The sequence below is a fragment of the Peromyscus californicus genome, unplaced genomic scaffold, assembly GCF_007827085.1.
Source record: "Peromyscus californicus insignis strain IS unplaced genomic scaffold, ASM782708v3 Scaffold_3__1_contigs__length_106647218, whole genome shotgun sequence".
Taxonomy (NCBI): domain Eukaryota; kingdom Metazoa; phylum Chordata; class Mammalia; order Rodentia; family Cricetidae; genus Peromyscus; species Peromyscus californicus.
Window position 1 is genome coordinate 27,827,756 of NW_026294551.1, and position 15,502 is coordinate 27,843,257.

The 15,502-nt window shown below is 55.0% G+C and overlaps 1 protein-coding gene across 1 annotated transcript; it reads left to right on the forward strand.

Annotated features, from left to right (window-relative positions):
* The first annotated feature begins 1,116 nt into the window (after positions 1 to 1,116).
* Pdk2 (pyruvate dehydrogenase kinase 2) lies at positions 1,117 to 15,394 on the forward strand. The gene is made up of 11 exons (XM_052759688.1): positions 1,117 to 1,360; positions 3,035 to 3,176; positions 10,318 to 10,389; positions 10,838 to 11,022; positions 11,683 to 11,772; positions 11,966 to 12,043; positions 12,721 to 12,797; positions 12,897 to 12,995; positions 13,096 to 13,203; positions 13,683 to 13,796; positions 14,314 to 15,394. The coding sequence occupies exons 1-11, from the start codon at positions 1,243 to 1,245 to the stop codon at positions 14,452 to 14,454; spliced, it is 1,224 nt and encodes a 407-aa protein (XP_052615648.1). The 5' UTR covers positions 1,117 to 1,242; the 3' UTR covers positions 14,455 to 15,394.
* The last annotated feature ends 108 nt before the right edge of the window (positions 15,395 to 15,502 follow it).

Sequence of the window (15,502 nt, forward strand, 5' to 3'; positions counted from 1 at the left end):
TACTAGGAGTATTGGGCTGAGCTCCCGAGCTCATAATTATAATAAGGGACTTGTACTAAGGAAGCGAGCGGCACAGATGGCTGTCTTCTCAGGCTAGGTACACAGAAGGTTGCCTTCTTTTTTTTTTTTTTTTTTTTGGTTTTTCGAGACAGGGTTTCTCTGTGTAGCTTTGCGCCTTTCCTGGAACTCACTTGGTAGCCCAGGCTGGCCTCAAACTCACAGAGATCCGCCTGGCTCTGCCTCCTGAGTGCTGGAATTAAAGGCGTGCGCCACCACCGCCCGGCGAAGGTTGCCTTCTTAGGTGGTTGTGGCAAGACGTTCAAGGTTTTATGTTCAGTCAAACGAGCTAGGGAATAATAAACTGCAACTTCCTAAAATTAGCTCCTGCCTCCGCCTCTGCTAGTCCAGAGGGGTTTTTGTTGTTGTTTTTCAAGTGCTAGGGATCAATATAGGGCTTCATGCATGCTAAGCAAGTGTCATACCCTCTGAACTACACTTCCACCCCAATTTTAGATGTTTTTCACATGAGAAAAGAAAACGCCACCTCTTCCTGGGCCACTTGGATATTTATGGGAGCTAGCGGGTTCCACGCTTACAGGAGAAAGTAAGTAGTATAGGCTTGCATCCTGGTTCCCAATTTCGCAAGCGTTCTTTCTGGGTCCATCACAGGAGTGGAAAACCACCAAGAGCTCCCCTATGGCAGAACAGGTGGGCATCAAGACAGGTGAAACAGGTGCCTTTAGGAAAAAGACAAGGCAGGGAAGACAGGGTTAAAGGAGAGGGAGAGAGAAGGAGACGCGGGAAGGAGCCAGGGAAAGGCAAGAGTAGAAGGCTAACCGAAGGGTTAGCGGGACTCTGGGAAAGAAGGGGTTAACCCGGGGCTCGCCCCCTTAGAAGTCTAGGGGAGTTAGCGGCGGGAGGCGGGACTTGAGACCAGCGGCGGAAAACAACAGGCCACCTCCAGCACCTACGCGGTTAAGGGGGTGGGCCCCGAGGAGAGCCACGTGTCGAAGCGCAAGGCTATTGGTTCTCCCGGAGTTGTTTGTGCGCGGCCATTGGAGACGTCAAGGCGCAGGGACAAGCCGATTGGCTAGGCGTTGGAGGTACAGCCAGGGCAGGGATAGGGAGGAGGCGGTCGAAGCGCTTCTCCGGGCCGAGCTGGGCCAAGCGGAGGGCCGGTGCCAGCTCCTCCAGCTCCGGGACAGCAGCGGGAGCCGAGCCGGAGCCGCGGGCGCCGTCGCCATGCGCTGGGTCCGGGCGCTGTTGAAGAATGCGTCCCTAGCAGGGGCGCCCAAGTACATCGAGCACTTCAGCAAGTTCTCTCCGTCCCCGCTGTCCATGAAGCAGTTTCTAGACTTTGGTACGGAGTCAGCGTAGGTGGGCACAGGGGGCGGTGGGCGCGGAGAAGGAGACCCTGGCAATGACAGGGTAACGACCCGAGGAAGAGGTTCTGGGTGGCTGGCGGGTTGGCTTGGAAGAGTATGGGCAGGAATGGGTAAACGGCGAGGCAAGCCTGGCTGCCCAGAAAGAGTTAAAGGGTGCCCCTTCACACTGTTATTAAGAATGGGGGCTCGGGGAAAGCGTTGGGAGGAGTCATGGAGAGTAAGAGGCAGTGGGGGTATAGGACCCCCATCCAGACGTGATAGAGCTAATGGGGGATCCTGACTACTGAGAGTGGGAGACCAGGAGTAAATAGGGGACATGCTGCTGGGACTGCCAGGGAGATCCAGTCATCTGGAAGACCTATGCTGTGCACGGAGGGTGGGGTACTTCTGAACTGATCGAGGAGGGAGAAATCCCGGGGCAGCTGGGAAGGGGGCCCTCTGAGTAGGAGGTGCTGACAGGAGGAGCTCCCCTGACTGGTGAGCCTCCACCCCTGCAGCTGCCCACTGGGCAAGGACACTTGAAGATCAAATCTGTTCTGGCCTGGCAGCCGTTTCTAGTTGGGCAGAGCCCAAGTTACCATGAGGTAGTCAGGTGGCTTACATCTTCCCATGGCTCTCCCTGGGTTTCTGAAGATCACCCACTACCAGTGTTCTGGGGGTGGAGGTGGCTTTGGGGCAGGAGAAAGCTGTGCCAAGTGGTGGATGGAGACATTGTGTGTCCCTCTCTGTCTACATGGCATTCCCATGGTGCCAGCTGGTGATCAGGAGTGGGCCCAGGTCTTTCGAGAGTTGGCTTAGGTTACAGCTGCGTCACAGACAGGAAGACAGGGAGGTGGCAGACGAGAGTTGGGCACCTGTTTTCCAGGAGTGCCTTTGTGTCCCTGTTCTGTTGGAGTCTTGAGCTTCGCCTGTGTGGGAAATCCTTCAGGACTCACTCTCAAGCCCGAGCAAAGTGTCACAGTTGGAAGGGGCCTGCAGGAGCCCAGCCCACCCGTATGGGGAAAACTGAGCCCCTCAAAAGGATGGTGGCATACCCTGGGTAACCGAAGCGCAGCCTGGTTTTGATCCTGGGTCTCCTGTCTCTAGGCTAACACTACTCATTCCTCCACTGCCTGTCCCTCTTGACCCTGGACCAAGGTCCCCATTTGCTTCACAGATGGTCATTAGGCATGGCCAAGTCTCCATTGGCATCCATCTGTTTCCTCAGCCTGGATGAGATGGGCTGCCTCAGGGATATCGTTGAGTTCCTACAGTCCTGGGGGTCTAGGCACAGCACTCCAGGGAGGGAAGGATTGCTTCGGTACCTCTGCCCCCTGGGCAAGTTACCTGAAATCAGTGCCTACCTAGAGGGATGGGCAGAAAAGTGAGGTGACTTAGGCCAGGACAGTTCAGAATGAGCCCCAGGAACATCTTGTCTCCCTGGTTAAAGAGATGGGGTTTTAGCTGGGGCTCAGTAGGTGATACCTCTCCTGAAGTGTCAAGCCGGGTGGTGGGTTCTCTGGGGGAAGGCTCAAACACTGCTGTGTTAGGAGGGCTGCCTTACTGTGTGCCATGGATAGGTCACTTGGTCATTTCAGCCTGCCCAGCCTCCACATGTGTGCCGGTTCCTATGCTTTGCAGCTATTGACTGGCCCCTCTCTTACCCTCAGGATCCAGCAATGCCTGCGAGAAAACTTCCTTCACCTTCCTCCGGCAGGAGCTGCCCGTGCGCCTGGCCAACATCATGAAAGAGATTAACCTGCTGCCCGACCGAGTGCTGGGCACCCCCTCAGTGCAACTGGTGCAGAGCTGGTGAGCTCCTGCGCATGACATCACCCCTCCATTATCACCATGTTCTTAGGTCAGAGGCTAAAACAGAGGCTAGGCACAGGGGCTCCAGGAGACTGGGGAGTTGGCCAGGATCACGTGGAAATCCTCAGCTTGAGCAGGGACAAAGGTCAAGTTCAGTCTGTGTCTCACCATTCTACTTTCTCTAGGAAGCTAGGGTCCATCCAAGGAAGTGCAGCTTTCTCAGTTAAGAGCAAAAGTCATGCTAATGTCAGCAATAACCCTTGGCCTGCTCCGGGAGCCCAAGGCCCTGTTTGCCCAGGTAACTTGGAGAAAACAAGAAACAAGAAGACGATGCAGTTATCCAAGTGGCAAGACAGTTATCTGTCTTGAGTATTGGGAAAGCACTCAGTTAAACACAGACAATACAGTCCCCGAAGAGTTCAAGGGCAGGGATCAAGTTTATTACAGGTAGCCGTAGGCACAGAACTCTGTCTGGAGCTGGGTAACTGGAGGTCATTAGCCAATAACCTCACATGAAACGTAAACAAAGGTGTGTCTGTCCCTGGGCATGTCCCTGGCTGGTCATCAATAGATTTTTGTGGCAACTGGACAGAAATCTAGTCTTCAGGATTTGCAATGCGGGATGACCAAGGTTCCCCTAGGACTTGGGAACTTGGGTCATACCTATGGACCCAACACTGTCCCGTGTCTAAGCAAATGGCAGCTGACTATGCAGCTCAGTGATAAAAACATGCCTTTTCCCAGCATGCCAAAGCCCTGGGTTGTCCCTCAGCAGCTGAGAAGTAGTTTGGGCCGTACTAGAGGTGCAGGCCTATCATGCCAGCTCGAGGGCTGAGGTAGGACAATCATGATTTTAAGGCCAGCCTGAGGAATTTAGTGAGACCCTGTCTCAAAGTAAACAAAGGGCTGAGACTGTAGGTCAGTGGTAAAGCAGTTGCCTGCTCTAGATGAGGCCCCGTGCTCAAGTCTCAGGATCACACACACACACACACACACACACACACACACACACACACACACACACAAAGACTCAGCGGCAGGGCAAACAACATGCAGGGCAAACGTGGAGTAGCCGTGAGCAGGGAAGGCTAGGGCCTTTTTGTCTGTTGGTTGGTTGGTTTATGAAATGGCATTGATTATGACATCTCCCCTTGCAGAAGTGTCCATTTGGACACTTGTAAAACACCAAAGTGTAGATGGAACACGTCCGCCATAACCCTCTCTCCTACAGTCCCCGCCAGGGTGTTCTGCAGTTCTTTGGTGCCTTCCAGCATTGTGTGTGCACATTGGTGTGTATCTCCCCGGCTTATTCTAGAGAGACAGGCTCCAGTAAGGGACAGGGTTGCACACACAAGGCCAGGTGTGTTTTGGGTGCACAATGCATGCCGACGGAAGTCATGGGGAAAACGGAGCAGGGTGGAGGCAGTACCTGTTTTCCTAGTGGTTGGGAGGTTCAAGCAGGAGGAGAGTAAGTTCAGGAGTTTTAAGACCAGCCTAGGCAACAGAGTGAAACATGTTTCAAAGCAAAACAAACGGGAAAATTGAAATGGATACACAGAAGGACTTGGATACTCCAAAGCTAGAAAGAAGTGTGGGGGAGAGGGTGCTGTGACTATCACTGAGAAGGTAAAGGGTGGGTGGGGGGCAGGGTCTGATTTTCAGGTGGCCCGGCTAGGTTGCTCATCACTGAGCCCTACACCGGGAGGTTCAGGACCACTGAGCCAATCTGCGTGTCTTATCACAGGGTGGCCGAGCTGAGCCGTGGGGAGGAGACAGAAGGTACCATCTGTTCTCCCAGCCCTCCTCCAGTCTGTCCGGATGACTGGCCTGGCTGACTCACCAGCTGGTCTCTAACTTCATGACAGGACTTCTCAGACCCCTCCCAAGACACTGTTCTGAGGCATTCAGGAAGGTGTGGAGGGCAGGGGGCCGCTGGACCACCTGTGGCTCCTCTTCCTGAGTCTGTGAGACATCTTGGGGCTTAGCCTGACTTATTCTTGGAAGGAATGCCAGGACACAGCAGGCGGGGTAAAGTCAGAGAAAACACTTCCCTAGTGGATGGTTCAGCATACGGGAGCATGCCAAGGGGTTTGCCATGACCCCAAGCAAGCTGGGAAGGAAAGGGTTCATTTGGTATACACTTCCACATCATAGTCCATTAGTGAAGGAAGTCAGGACTAGCTGGCACCCCATGGCTTACTCAGCCTGCTTTCTTATAGAACCCAGGACCACCAGCCCAGGGATGGCCCCACCCACAATGGGCTGGACCCTCCTGCATCAACCACTAATTTGAAAAATGCCCTACAGACTTCCCTACAGTCCAGTGTTATGGAGGCATTCTCTCAGTTGATGCTCCCTCCTCTGCAGTGACCCTGGTTTGTGTCAAGTTGACATAAAACTAGCCGGCATACAGCTAGAATTTGGACAGTACCAGCCACAGTCCCATGCTTCTGGGCAGCCACCCCTGTAGGTCAAAGGTGGTATTATGTCGGAAGTTTCAGAGGCAATGAAGCAATGAGGACAAGGGGTATGCCAAGAAGACAGCATACCTGAGGGTGTTGGAACATCAGGGGCCATTCTAGATACCAATGTAGATGGTCTGCAAGCTTAATGACTTCCCTAGGTCCATTCTAGATACCAATGTAGATGGTCTGCAAGCTTAATGACTTCCCTAGGTCCATTCTAGATGCTGACGTAGATGGTCTGTAAGCTTCATGACTTCCCTAGGTCCATTCTAGATGCCGACGTAGATGGTCTGTAAGCTTCATGACTTCCCTAGGTCCATTCTAGATGCCAATGTAGCTGGTCTATAAGCTTCATGACTTCCCTAGGTCCATTCTAGATGCCAATGTAGCTGGTCTATAAGCTTCATGACTTCCCTAGGTCCATTCTAGATGCCGACGTAGATGGTCTATAAGCTTCATGACTTCCCTAGGTCCATTCTAGATGTCGACATAGATGGTCTATAAGCTTCATGACTTCCCTAGGTCCATTCTAGATGCCGACGTAGATGGTCTGTAAGCTTCATGACTTCCCTAGGTCCATTCTAGATGTCGACATAGATGGTCTATAAGCTTAATGACTTCCCTAGGTCCATTCTAGATGCCGACGTAGATGGTCTATAAGCTTCATGACTTCCCTAGGTCCATTCTAGATGTCGACATAGATGGTCTATAAGCTTCATGACTTCCCTAGGTCCATTCTAGATGTCGACATAGATGGTCTGTAAGCTTCATGACTTCCCTAGGTCCATTCTAGATACCGATGTAGATGGTCTGTAAGCTTCATGACTTTCCCTAGTGAGTGAGTCTCTCACCGTCTCCAGATGAGAGATGGAGGCTCAGGAAGTGAGGAACCTTGGCTAAAGTCAGTTAGGGGAGTAGTGGTGGATTTGAACCCAGGTCGTGGGTTCTGGAGGCTGCATTTGGGAAGGGACAGGAAAAAGGCTTTGTATGGGGTTATGCCCTAGGGCGGTGATTTCCACATTCCATGCAAGCCTGTGGAAATGTAGGGCTCACCTACAGGAATGATACATCTCCTGGTCCTACCTACGTGCTACCAGGGTCCAGAGAGGTGTCCATTGGTTCCTCTCAGGAGGAAGACCACCTGACGAGGCTTGGACAGGTGGGGAGGCACCTCTAGGAAACACAGCCAGTGAGTCACACCCCTGTCACTGAGCTTTGTGGAGTTGGAAGGAGTGTGTGGAGGGGGGGTGATTCAGTGGGAGAGGGTGTGGGTGTGGGTGTGGTGTGTGTGTATGGACATCACCCTCTCACCCACCTCCCTGGTTTGTCCACAAAGTGTGTGGACCCCAGGCTCTGCCTATGGATAGCCCCCCTCCCACCCTACAGAAGCCAGGTAGCCCCTGTCCTGAGCAGACAAAGAGGCAGAAGGCCCACCAACAGGAGCTGGAACCTACAGTAATCCAGCCAGCCTGTCCCTCCTGGCCCAAGCTAGGTAGCCGATGAGTAGCCCCACAGGTAGTGATCCCCCAAGGCATTTTTTTTTTTTGGTTTTTTTTCAAGACAGGGTTTCTCTGTGTAGCCTGGAACTCGCTTTGGAGACCAGGCTGGCCTTGAACTCACAGAGATTTGGTTTTTTTTCGAGACAGGGTTTCTCTGTGTAGCCTGGAACTCGCTTTGGAGACCAGGCTGGCCTTGAACTCACAGAGATCCACCTGGCTCTGCCTCCCGAGTGCTGGGATTAAAGGCGTGCACCACCACCGCCCGGCCCAAGGCATTTTTTAAAGCTAAGTCCTACGCCACCCTGAGGCTCCTGCTGTGAACCCCATTTTGCAGTTGGGCTGGTGCATCCTAGTGGCCTTCGGGAACAGCCAGTGTCCAAGCCCGAGCCTGCTGCCCACTCACAGAGTGACCCCAGATGTGAGTGAGATACGTCCACTGTCTCCCTTCATGCCAATAGCCATCTCCCTCACGTGGCCGTGGCCTGGTTCACACCCTTGTCCCCAGCTGCTGTTGATGCCGGTCCACACCCACAGATACACACACTCTTTACACTTACACACTCGCTCCCTTGGCTCAGCCATCTTTCCACTCCCACACACTACTTGCAGGTGGCTGCACACCCTTCTCCCTCTGCTGCTTGCCTCTCCCTTCGGGCCTGCATTCCACTCCCTGGAGGGTATTGTCTAGGGGGTGGGTGGGAGTGTCTCTGTGTTATCTTTGCGGGGGATTGGGAACACTAGATTTTACCAAGGAGGGCCTTCCCCTCCAGACCTGGATGCAGACTCTGCCTTTAGCCTGCCTCTCTGCCCTTCCCTGGCTCTAGAGAGGGGCTACCCAAGTAGCCCATGCCAGTGTCTCTCTCTGGAGAATCCAGCTCTATCCTAGGTAACATGGAAGGCCAGGCCCATGGTACCTCAGGGCTAGATCATGGGCCCTGAACTAAATCCTCCCGTGGTCCCCCCTGGGTCACAGGGCTACACCCAGCACTGTTTGCCTATGGAAATGGCTCTTTGAGGGGCAGACAGGGATGTGAGTCTCCACAGTGTCCCCACAGCAACTCCAACAGTACTACCTTCGTCAATATGTCCGGCGCCCTTTGTTCATGTCATTGCCCATGTAACCAGTTGCACCTATTCCCTTGGAAGTTCACCACGCAGCCCTGCGTGGGCTTGGAAACTGGGACCCTGTCCATTTCTACCTCTGGGTGTGCACAGAGCCTCCTGCCTCTGACCCTTCTGTCCCCACCCACCTTGGATCTTGAGCAGGGGTCATGTGGCCCCACCTTCTAACTGTTGCCACCTCCTCTGTCCCCTTCCCTCTCCCACACGTTCACACTCGTGGCTTCTCTCCCAAGCCCCCTCTTCCTCAGGGCCCCTTCATCTAGCAGCGATTAGAGGCCGGATGTGGGCCTCCGAGCCCAGGTAGGCAGCAGTGGTCAGGTCCTAGCGGGAGCTCCGCGAGGGTCAGCTGTCACACCTCTCTGAGGAGGCTGAGGTCCTCCTGATGTAGATGTGTGCTGTGGGTGGGGGTGAAGACAGTCTGACAGGAAGCTGGTCTCTCTCTGTCCATCCTGTCCCCAGCTAGTGAGCCAGAAGAGCAGCTCCCACAGGTCTCATGCTAGGAAGGACAGGGAGGAGGAGCCTGTCCCTGCCCCCAGTGCAGGGTAGCCTGCAGCTTGGCATGACTCGTAGCCTGGGGCACAGGCGGCAGTGGAGCTGAGCATCCCGAACGCCGCCCCCCCCCCCCCCCCCCCCCCCCCCCCCCCCCGCCCCGTGTGGTGGGAAGTAAGAAGAAGAGCTTCCACCTTCCTGGTGGAGAAACAAACCCAGAGAAGTTCCGTGGCTTCCCCGGGGCCACACCAGAACCCAGGGGAACTAACTCTTCTCTGATGTTGGTTGTGGGATGCAGAGAGAAGGGCATTCTGCACACAAGAGAGCTTGAGTGGAGACCGAGGTGAGATCCAGAGCAGGGGCAGCCCTGTAGGTGGCCGGAGCTCTAGAGACCCATGAGGCCTTGCTGGACGCCTACCCAGCTGGGACACTGCTCAAGAGTTCATTCTTGCCTCCCTTTTTTTGGGGGGGGGGGACAGGTTTCAAAACAGGGTTTCTCTGTGTAGTTTTTTGGTGCCTGTCCTGGATCTCGCTCTATAGATCAGGCTGGCCTCGAACTCACAGAGATCTGCCTGGCTCTGCCTCCTGAGTGCGGGGATTAAAGGCCTGTGCCACCACCGCCCGGCTCTTGCCTCCCTTCTTAGAGGGCTGAGTGCTTTGGAATAGGTCCTGATCTAGTGTCTCCTCAAGAGACACTGCTGGACCTCAAGAGCTCTCCCTGACAGGGCTCCAGGTAGCCCTTCCCATCCTTAGGCCAGAGGTGTTTTTGTCATAGGGAGCAGAGGGAGGCTGGTACTTTCACCTTTCCAGAACAAGCTACAGGCCGGGCCTATCTGTAGGGGAAGCTAAAGTCATACCTCAGTGGGGCAAGGGGTCAGTGGTATCAGATTGGCACCATCTGCTGCTGCAGGCAGACCCACCTCATATGTAGACACTCAGGAGAGGAGACCTGGCCCTCTGGCCAAGACTATAGGTGGAGCAGACAGCAGGGTCCACCCACACCCACCCTGCTCACTGGTGTTACAGGGAAGAATGAGCCTCCCGGGTCCCACCTAAGCACAGAACTAGCCACACCTGCTCACCTTTCTAACCTGGGGTTCCCTCGGCAGGTCCAGGTCACTGTGGGGGAGGCCCTTTGCCAGCTAGCTGCCAGATACACCTGTAGTCTATTAGACGCCTTAGCCCCCTGTGGGAGGCGCCAGGATCTCAGTTTATAACAGTGCCCAGCAAGGCAGGTGGATACCTGAGCCCTCGGTTACTATGGCCTTTGGTACAGTTGGGCCTCAGTCCCTGTTCTATGCAGCCTCAAGGAGGGGGTGATTTCTGGTCCCTCCTAAGGTTGCTGTTACAGGGTTCTGAAGCAAAGAAATGTGCTGGAAGGGAACTATCGGATGCAAGGTTTCCTTGTACAACTTACTAGGTTGTCAGGGAGACCTAGAGCGGACAAAATGGAGTGTTGATTGTCAGCCGGTTCAGCTCTGTGTGCTACCTACTGTGGTGTCTGAGGGGGTGGGAGGGAGCTTGTGTAGTCTCAGCTGAGCTCATGGCCTTTCTCCCTTCACACAGGTATGTCCAGAGTCTGCTGGACATCATGGAATTCCTGGACAAGGACCCGGAGGATCACCGGACCCTAAGCCAGTGAGTGAGCACCCTCTTCAGGGACAAGAAGGCGGGTGCAGGCAAGGACATCTTGGTCAGGGCCCCAAAGATGGAATGCCAGCCGGATGCAGGGAAAGGCCCCTACCTTCAGGGATACCCCAAGAAAAGGGGAGACAGGCTACTTCTGGGAAACCCAGGTCGGCTGGGAGAGATTGCAGTCTCCAGTTATCAGTATGCCAAGCAGATGTGGGAACCCTGCCCTCAGGAACAGACCTTCAGAGGAACTAAGAGCTTTAGGTGTGAGCAGGAAGATGGATGGGCAGCTGGGAGAATGAGGATGGGCTTGAGGCGGGCGAGCACTGTGCCTCCGTGGGGCTGGGAAGGATAGAGAAAGTGAAGAAAGTGAAAGGAAGTTGAGAATAAAGGAGAGCCGGGGGTGCCCCCAAGCCTGAGACTGGATAGGGGCAAATGTCTGCCTTCTCGGAAGGTTCACCGATGCCCTGGTCACCATCCGGAACCGGCACAATGACGTGGTGCCCACCATGGCGCAGGGAGTGCTGGAGTATAAGGACACTTATGGCGATGACCCGGTCTCCAACCAGAACATTCAGTACTTCTTGGACCGCTTCTACCTCAGCCGCATCTCCATCCGCATGCTCATCAACCAACACAGTGAGCTCTGGAGGCCTCGGAGAGGGCAAGGGGTGCGGGCAGGGCATGCCACGGAGGGGCACCACCCCTGACAGGAAAGTAGGGGGCCCCCCACTTCAGCCACTATGCCCAGAGGCCTAAGTACCATTCAGGAACTGAAGAGTTACTGGTTTAAGTCAGGTGTGGTAGCACATGCCTTTGATCCTAGAACCTGGGAGGCTGAGACTGGAGGATCACATGTTTGAGGCCAAACTTAGCTACATCGTGAGACTTTGTCTCAAAAAAAAACTTAAATAAATAAAAATAAGCCAGGCATTGGTGCTGCACATGCCTTTAATCCCCAGCGCTTGGGAGGCAGAGGTAGGTGGATCTCTGAGTTTGAGGCCAGCCTGGTCTATATAGCGAGTTCCAGGATAGCCAGGACTACACAGAGAAACTCTGTCAAAAAGAAAAAAAAGTACACTTAACAGGGTGTGCTGTGGGAGAAGCCTTTGGGAGGGCTGCTGCAGGGCGCAGAGGCTCTGGAAGGCCTGACCTGGGGAGAAGACAGGACTTGGGGGGCATGGCTAGCACAGGCCTACAGAGCACTTACAAATGAGGTGCAGGGTGGGATGTTTAGGGAGACAGAGGCCTAGGCCCCGTGAACTAGCCAGCAACGCCCTTCCTTCCCTCTGCCTACAGCCCTCATCTTTGATGGGGGTACCAACCCAGCTCACCCCAAACACATTGGCAGCATCGACCCCAACTGCAGCGTGTCTGATGTGGTGAAAGGTGAGCCCCCCCATAGGTCCGGCCCACAAAGGAGCTCCAGGGACCCCTCCCAGATTACCTGGCCAGAGGGTGACCCATTCCCAGTGTGGGGGGGGGGAGGGGCATGTCCCCATGGGTTTCTTGTTGGTGATGCCCAATGTTCGTGCATGCTGCGTCAGCCACCCATAACCTGAGTGGTTCCCTCTCCTCTCAGATGCCTATGACATGGCCAAGCTCCTGTGCGACAAGTATTATATGGCTTCACCTGACCTAGAGATCCAGGAAGTTAATGGTAAGCAAATGAGGCTCTGTGCGTGTGTGCGTGCATGTGCGCGTGCGCGTGTGTGTGTGCATGTGTGTTAGGCAAGCTGGGTGGAGGATCAGGTTCCCCTAGAGGGGAGCTGTTCTGTGTTACTAATTTGTTGGATAACTGCTTATTACTCGGCACATGCAGCATGTAAAGAAGGCAGGCAGGCTCTTGCTCTCACAGAGCTTACATTCTTGGTGCTGGGGAGGTTGGGACCTGTGACAGTTAACCACTGAACATGTAAATACAGCAGCTAATTTCAAAGCCTTGTAACTGACAGGCTGATGTCATTGTCCTTGTAAGTGAACAAGGACATGATGTGGGGTCAGAGGACAAAGGCCAGGGAGAGTGATGTGTGATTGGGATACCTCCCCGGAACACAATGGCTTAATTAAGAGATGCCTGGGTGGCCAGCCCCAGGTGGAGTGGTTGGAGCCAGAACCCCCTCCCAGGAAGCTGGGCAAAGCAGGACTGAACTTGTACCTTCCAAGGGTTGCTAGCTACGGCAGCTTGGAAGGGACACAGCCACATGTTTGTTACAGCTGTGGGGAGAGGGAGGGAGGTCTGCTCTGCAGGAAGGAGGGCCGCAGGGTCACACTGTAGATAAGATTGTGGAGGGTTACCTTGCGCTGTGCTCCTCTCCGTGGTCTTGATTCCCACAGCAACCAACACCAACCAGCCCATTCACATGGTCTACGTCCCTTCCCACCTCTACCACATGCTCTTCGAGCTCTTCAAGGTAAGAAGGCTGCCCTTCTCAGGGGAGGCGGGGAGGGTCGGCCCTTGGCCCTCAGCTTTGGTGGCGCGTCCCTCACTGTGTCCTCCATCCCCTCCCCAGAATGCCATGCGGGCCACTGTGGAAAGCCACGAGTCCAGCCTCACTCTCCCCCCTATCAAGATTATGGTGGCCTTGGGTGAAGAAGATCTGTCCATCAAAGTATGTGACCCTTGACTTGACCTGGGGAGGTCACAGGGATGAGGGTGAGGAGTAGAGACGATAACCCTGGAGGGTATCTCACTGGTCCCTTGTCTCCTAGATGAGTGACCGAGGTGGGGGTGTCCCCTTGAGGAAGATTGAGAGGCTCTTCAGCTACATGTACTCCACAGCCCCCACACCCCAGCCTGGCACTGGGGGTACCCCGCTGGTGAGATGGCTTCCTCCAGTCCCCCTGGCTCCTGCTTCCTTAACTTCCAAGCATACTCCACCTTCCCCATGGCGGGGCGGTGACGGGTCTCCTGTCCTGAATCTGGTCCTCCCATCTCTCCGCTGCTAGCTGAAAGCCCCCTGCCTGCTGACCATCGGCCCGTCGCCTATCTGTTACTTTTCCTCAGTGCTCTCTCTTCCCTTTCTTCGCTTTATTGCTTCACCAGCACCTCTGTCCCACCTCCCGTGGATAGGCAGCGCTGGGCTTAGGGAATGGGCTCCAAGGTGCTCGCGACCACCCCGGCCTCCGGGTAGAGCTCTCCTGTCCAGCTTCCCTCTCTGCTTCCTCTCCAATTCCCCTGCCTGCCACCGACTCCCATCTGCTCCAGAAGTGACCCTTCCCCACCCCTGCTCCATCACCCCTGCCTGTCCCTAGCCAGGCATCCCCAGCTCCCTTTCTGACCTGTGGCTTATCTGCAGGCTGGCTTTGGATATGGACTCCCCATTTCCCGTCTCTACGCCAAGTACTTCCAAGGGGACTTGCAGCTCTTCTCTATGGAGGGCTTTGGGACAGATGCTGTCATCTATCTCAAGGTGAGGCCCGCGGGGAGCAAGTTTGCTGCTAGCAGGTTTCTACCTAGCCCTCATCCTGCCTCCAGACTCAGAGCTGGGCCTTGGCTCAAGCACTGTAACTTTAAACTAACGTGGTAGGGAATTTCAGGGGTTCCAGGGTCTGTGAGTAGAGCCCCTTTTCAGAGGACTCAGGCTTGGAAGAAAGGGGGCCTTACAGATCTTGGCCTTCCACTGAGAGGCAATGTGCCCTGGTAATTGATAGAGACCACACAGCCCAGCCTCCTCCCTCTCTCCTTTTTACCTCCATGACCTTTGAGGGAACAGCTTTCTGGAATGGACCAGAGCAAGATACAGAAGGTTCAGACCCTTTTAAGGGCTTTTCTGGGTCTGGGGTCGTGTCTCAGCTAGTGTCTGGTTATGGGGCTGACTTAGACATGGGTTAGGATGCCAGGGGGAGAGATCATCAGGGCCCAGGTGGGAAAGGGTAGTGTGCTGAGGAGTGAGGAGGAATCAGGAGGCTGATGGCAATTCTCCCTAGGCCCTGTCCACGGACTCAGTGGAGCGCCTGCCTGTCTACAACAAGTCTGCCTGGCGCCACTATCAGACCATCCAGGAGGCCGGTGACTGGTGTGTGCCCAGCACAGAGCCCAAGAACACATCGACGTATCGGGTCAGCTAGGGGCCTTCTCTCCCTGGCACCTGGGAGGATGCTGCCACCTCTGAATCCAGCCACCACAGGGACCTTCCCTATCCCCTGGGGTACAGAGGGTGAAGCTGGGTCTCCCTAATGGCCAGGTCTGTCTTTGTAGACATCTCAGTGACCCATCTGTGGTGGTCCCTAAGTGCCAATCTGTCTCTATGGAGACGCCTCGGGGGTTTCCCTGGAGTCTGGTCTCCAAGGTGATGCTTGAGGGTTGTAGATGGCTCTACCTGATGGGGTGCCCCAGAGACACTTCTCCACGGCAGTTCTCCCAAGACCAGAGTTGTCCGTTTTCTACCACAGACCCTGGGTCCCCTTCACTGCCTGCATAGTCCTGGCCTTCCAAGTGCCCTGCTTGCCTTAGCCCCACACCCTGTACAGGTATACTGGGCTGTGTTCTTTGTCAATGTTAAGAAGGGTGGAGTGCCCTCAGGTCTGGAGAGATGATGGAGGGGCGGGGGTGCACCCTTGACCCTATTCCTACGGCTTCTCTATCGCTACTCTGGGCATTAAGGTTGCAGCTGGGAACTTGAGAGTGGGTAGTGGCTCTCATCCAAGGCCCACTTCTAAAGTGGGGGCACCTGAGAAAGCCCAGAGGTAACCCCGCCCCACCAGGATTCCAAGGCGATCTTGGCAATGTTTGTGATGCTTCCTAAACCCTTGCCCAGCATGTCCTCACATGCACACCTCCCCTGCCCAGTGTACACCCACCCTGTCCTGCCTGAGCTTTAGACCCCACCCCCCTGTGCCCACCATGTGTGCGCAGGTGACTCATCCCCAGGACACCCCATGTACATAGTCAGTTTTGTAATCTCAAATGTCTCCCCCTCCCCCTCCGCACACAGGGGTTAAAGCTGTGTGCCCCTCCCAGTGGCTGGGACGGTGACAGTGACATCCACAGTAAATAGATGAAATGAGACTGGTGCCTGGCTGCCTTGCTGGGGGAGGGGGAGTCCACACATGCACACCTGTGAAGACTGGTCCTCTAGGATCACCTGTACCCAAGACCTGGCCTAGCTGGTAACCT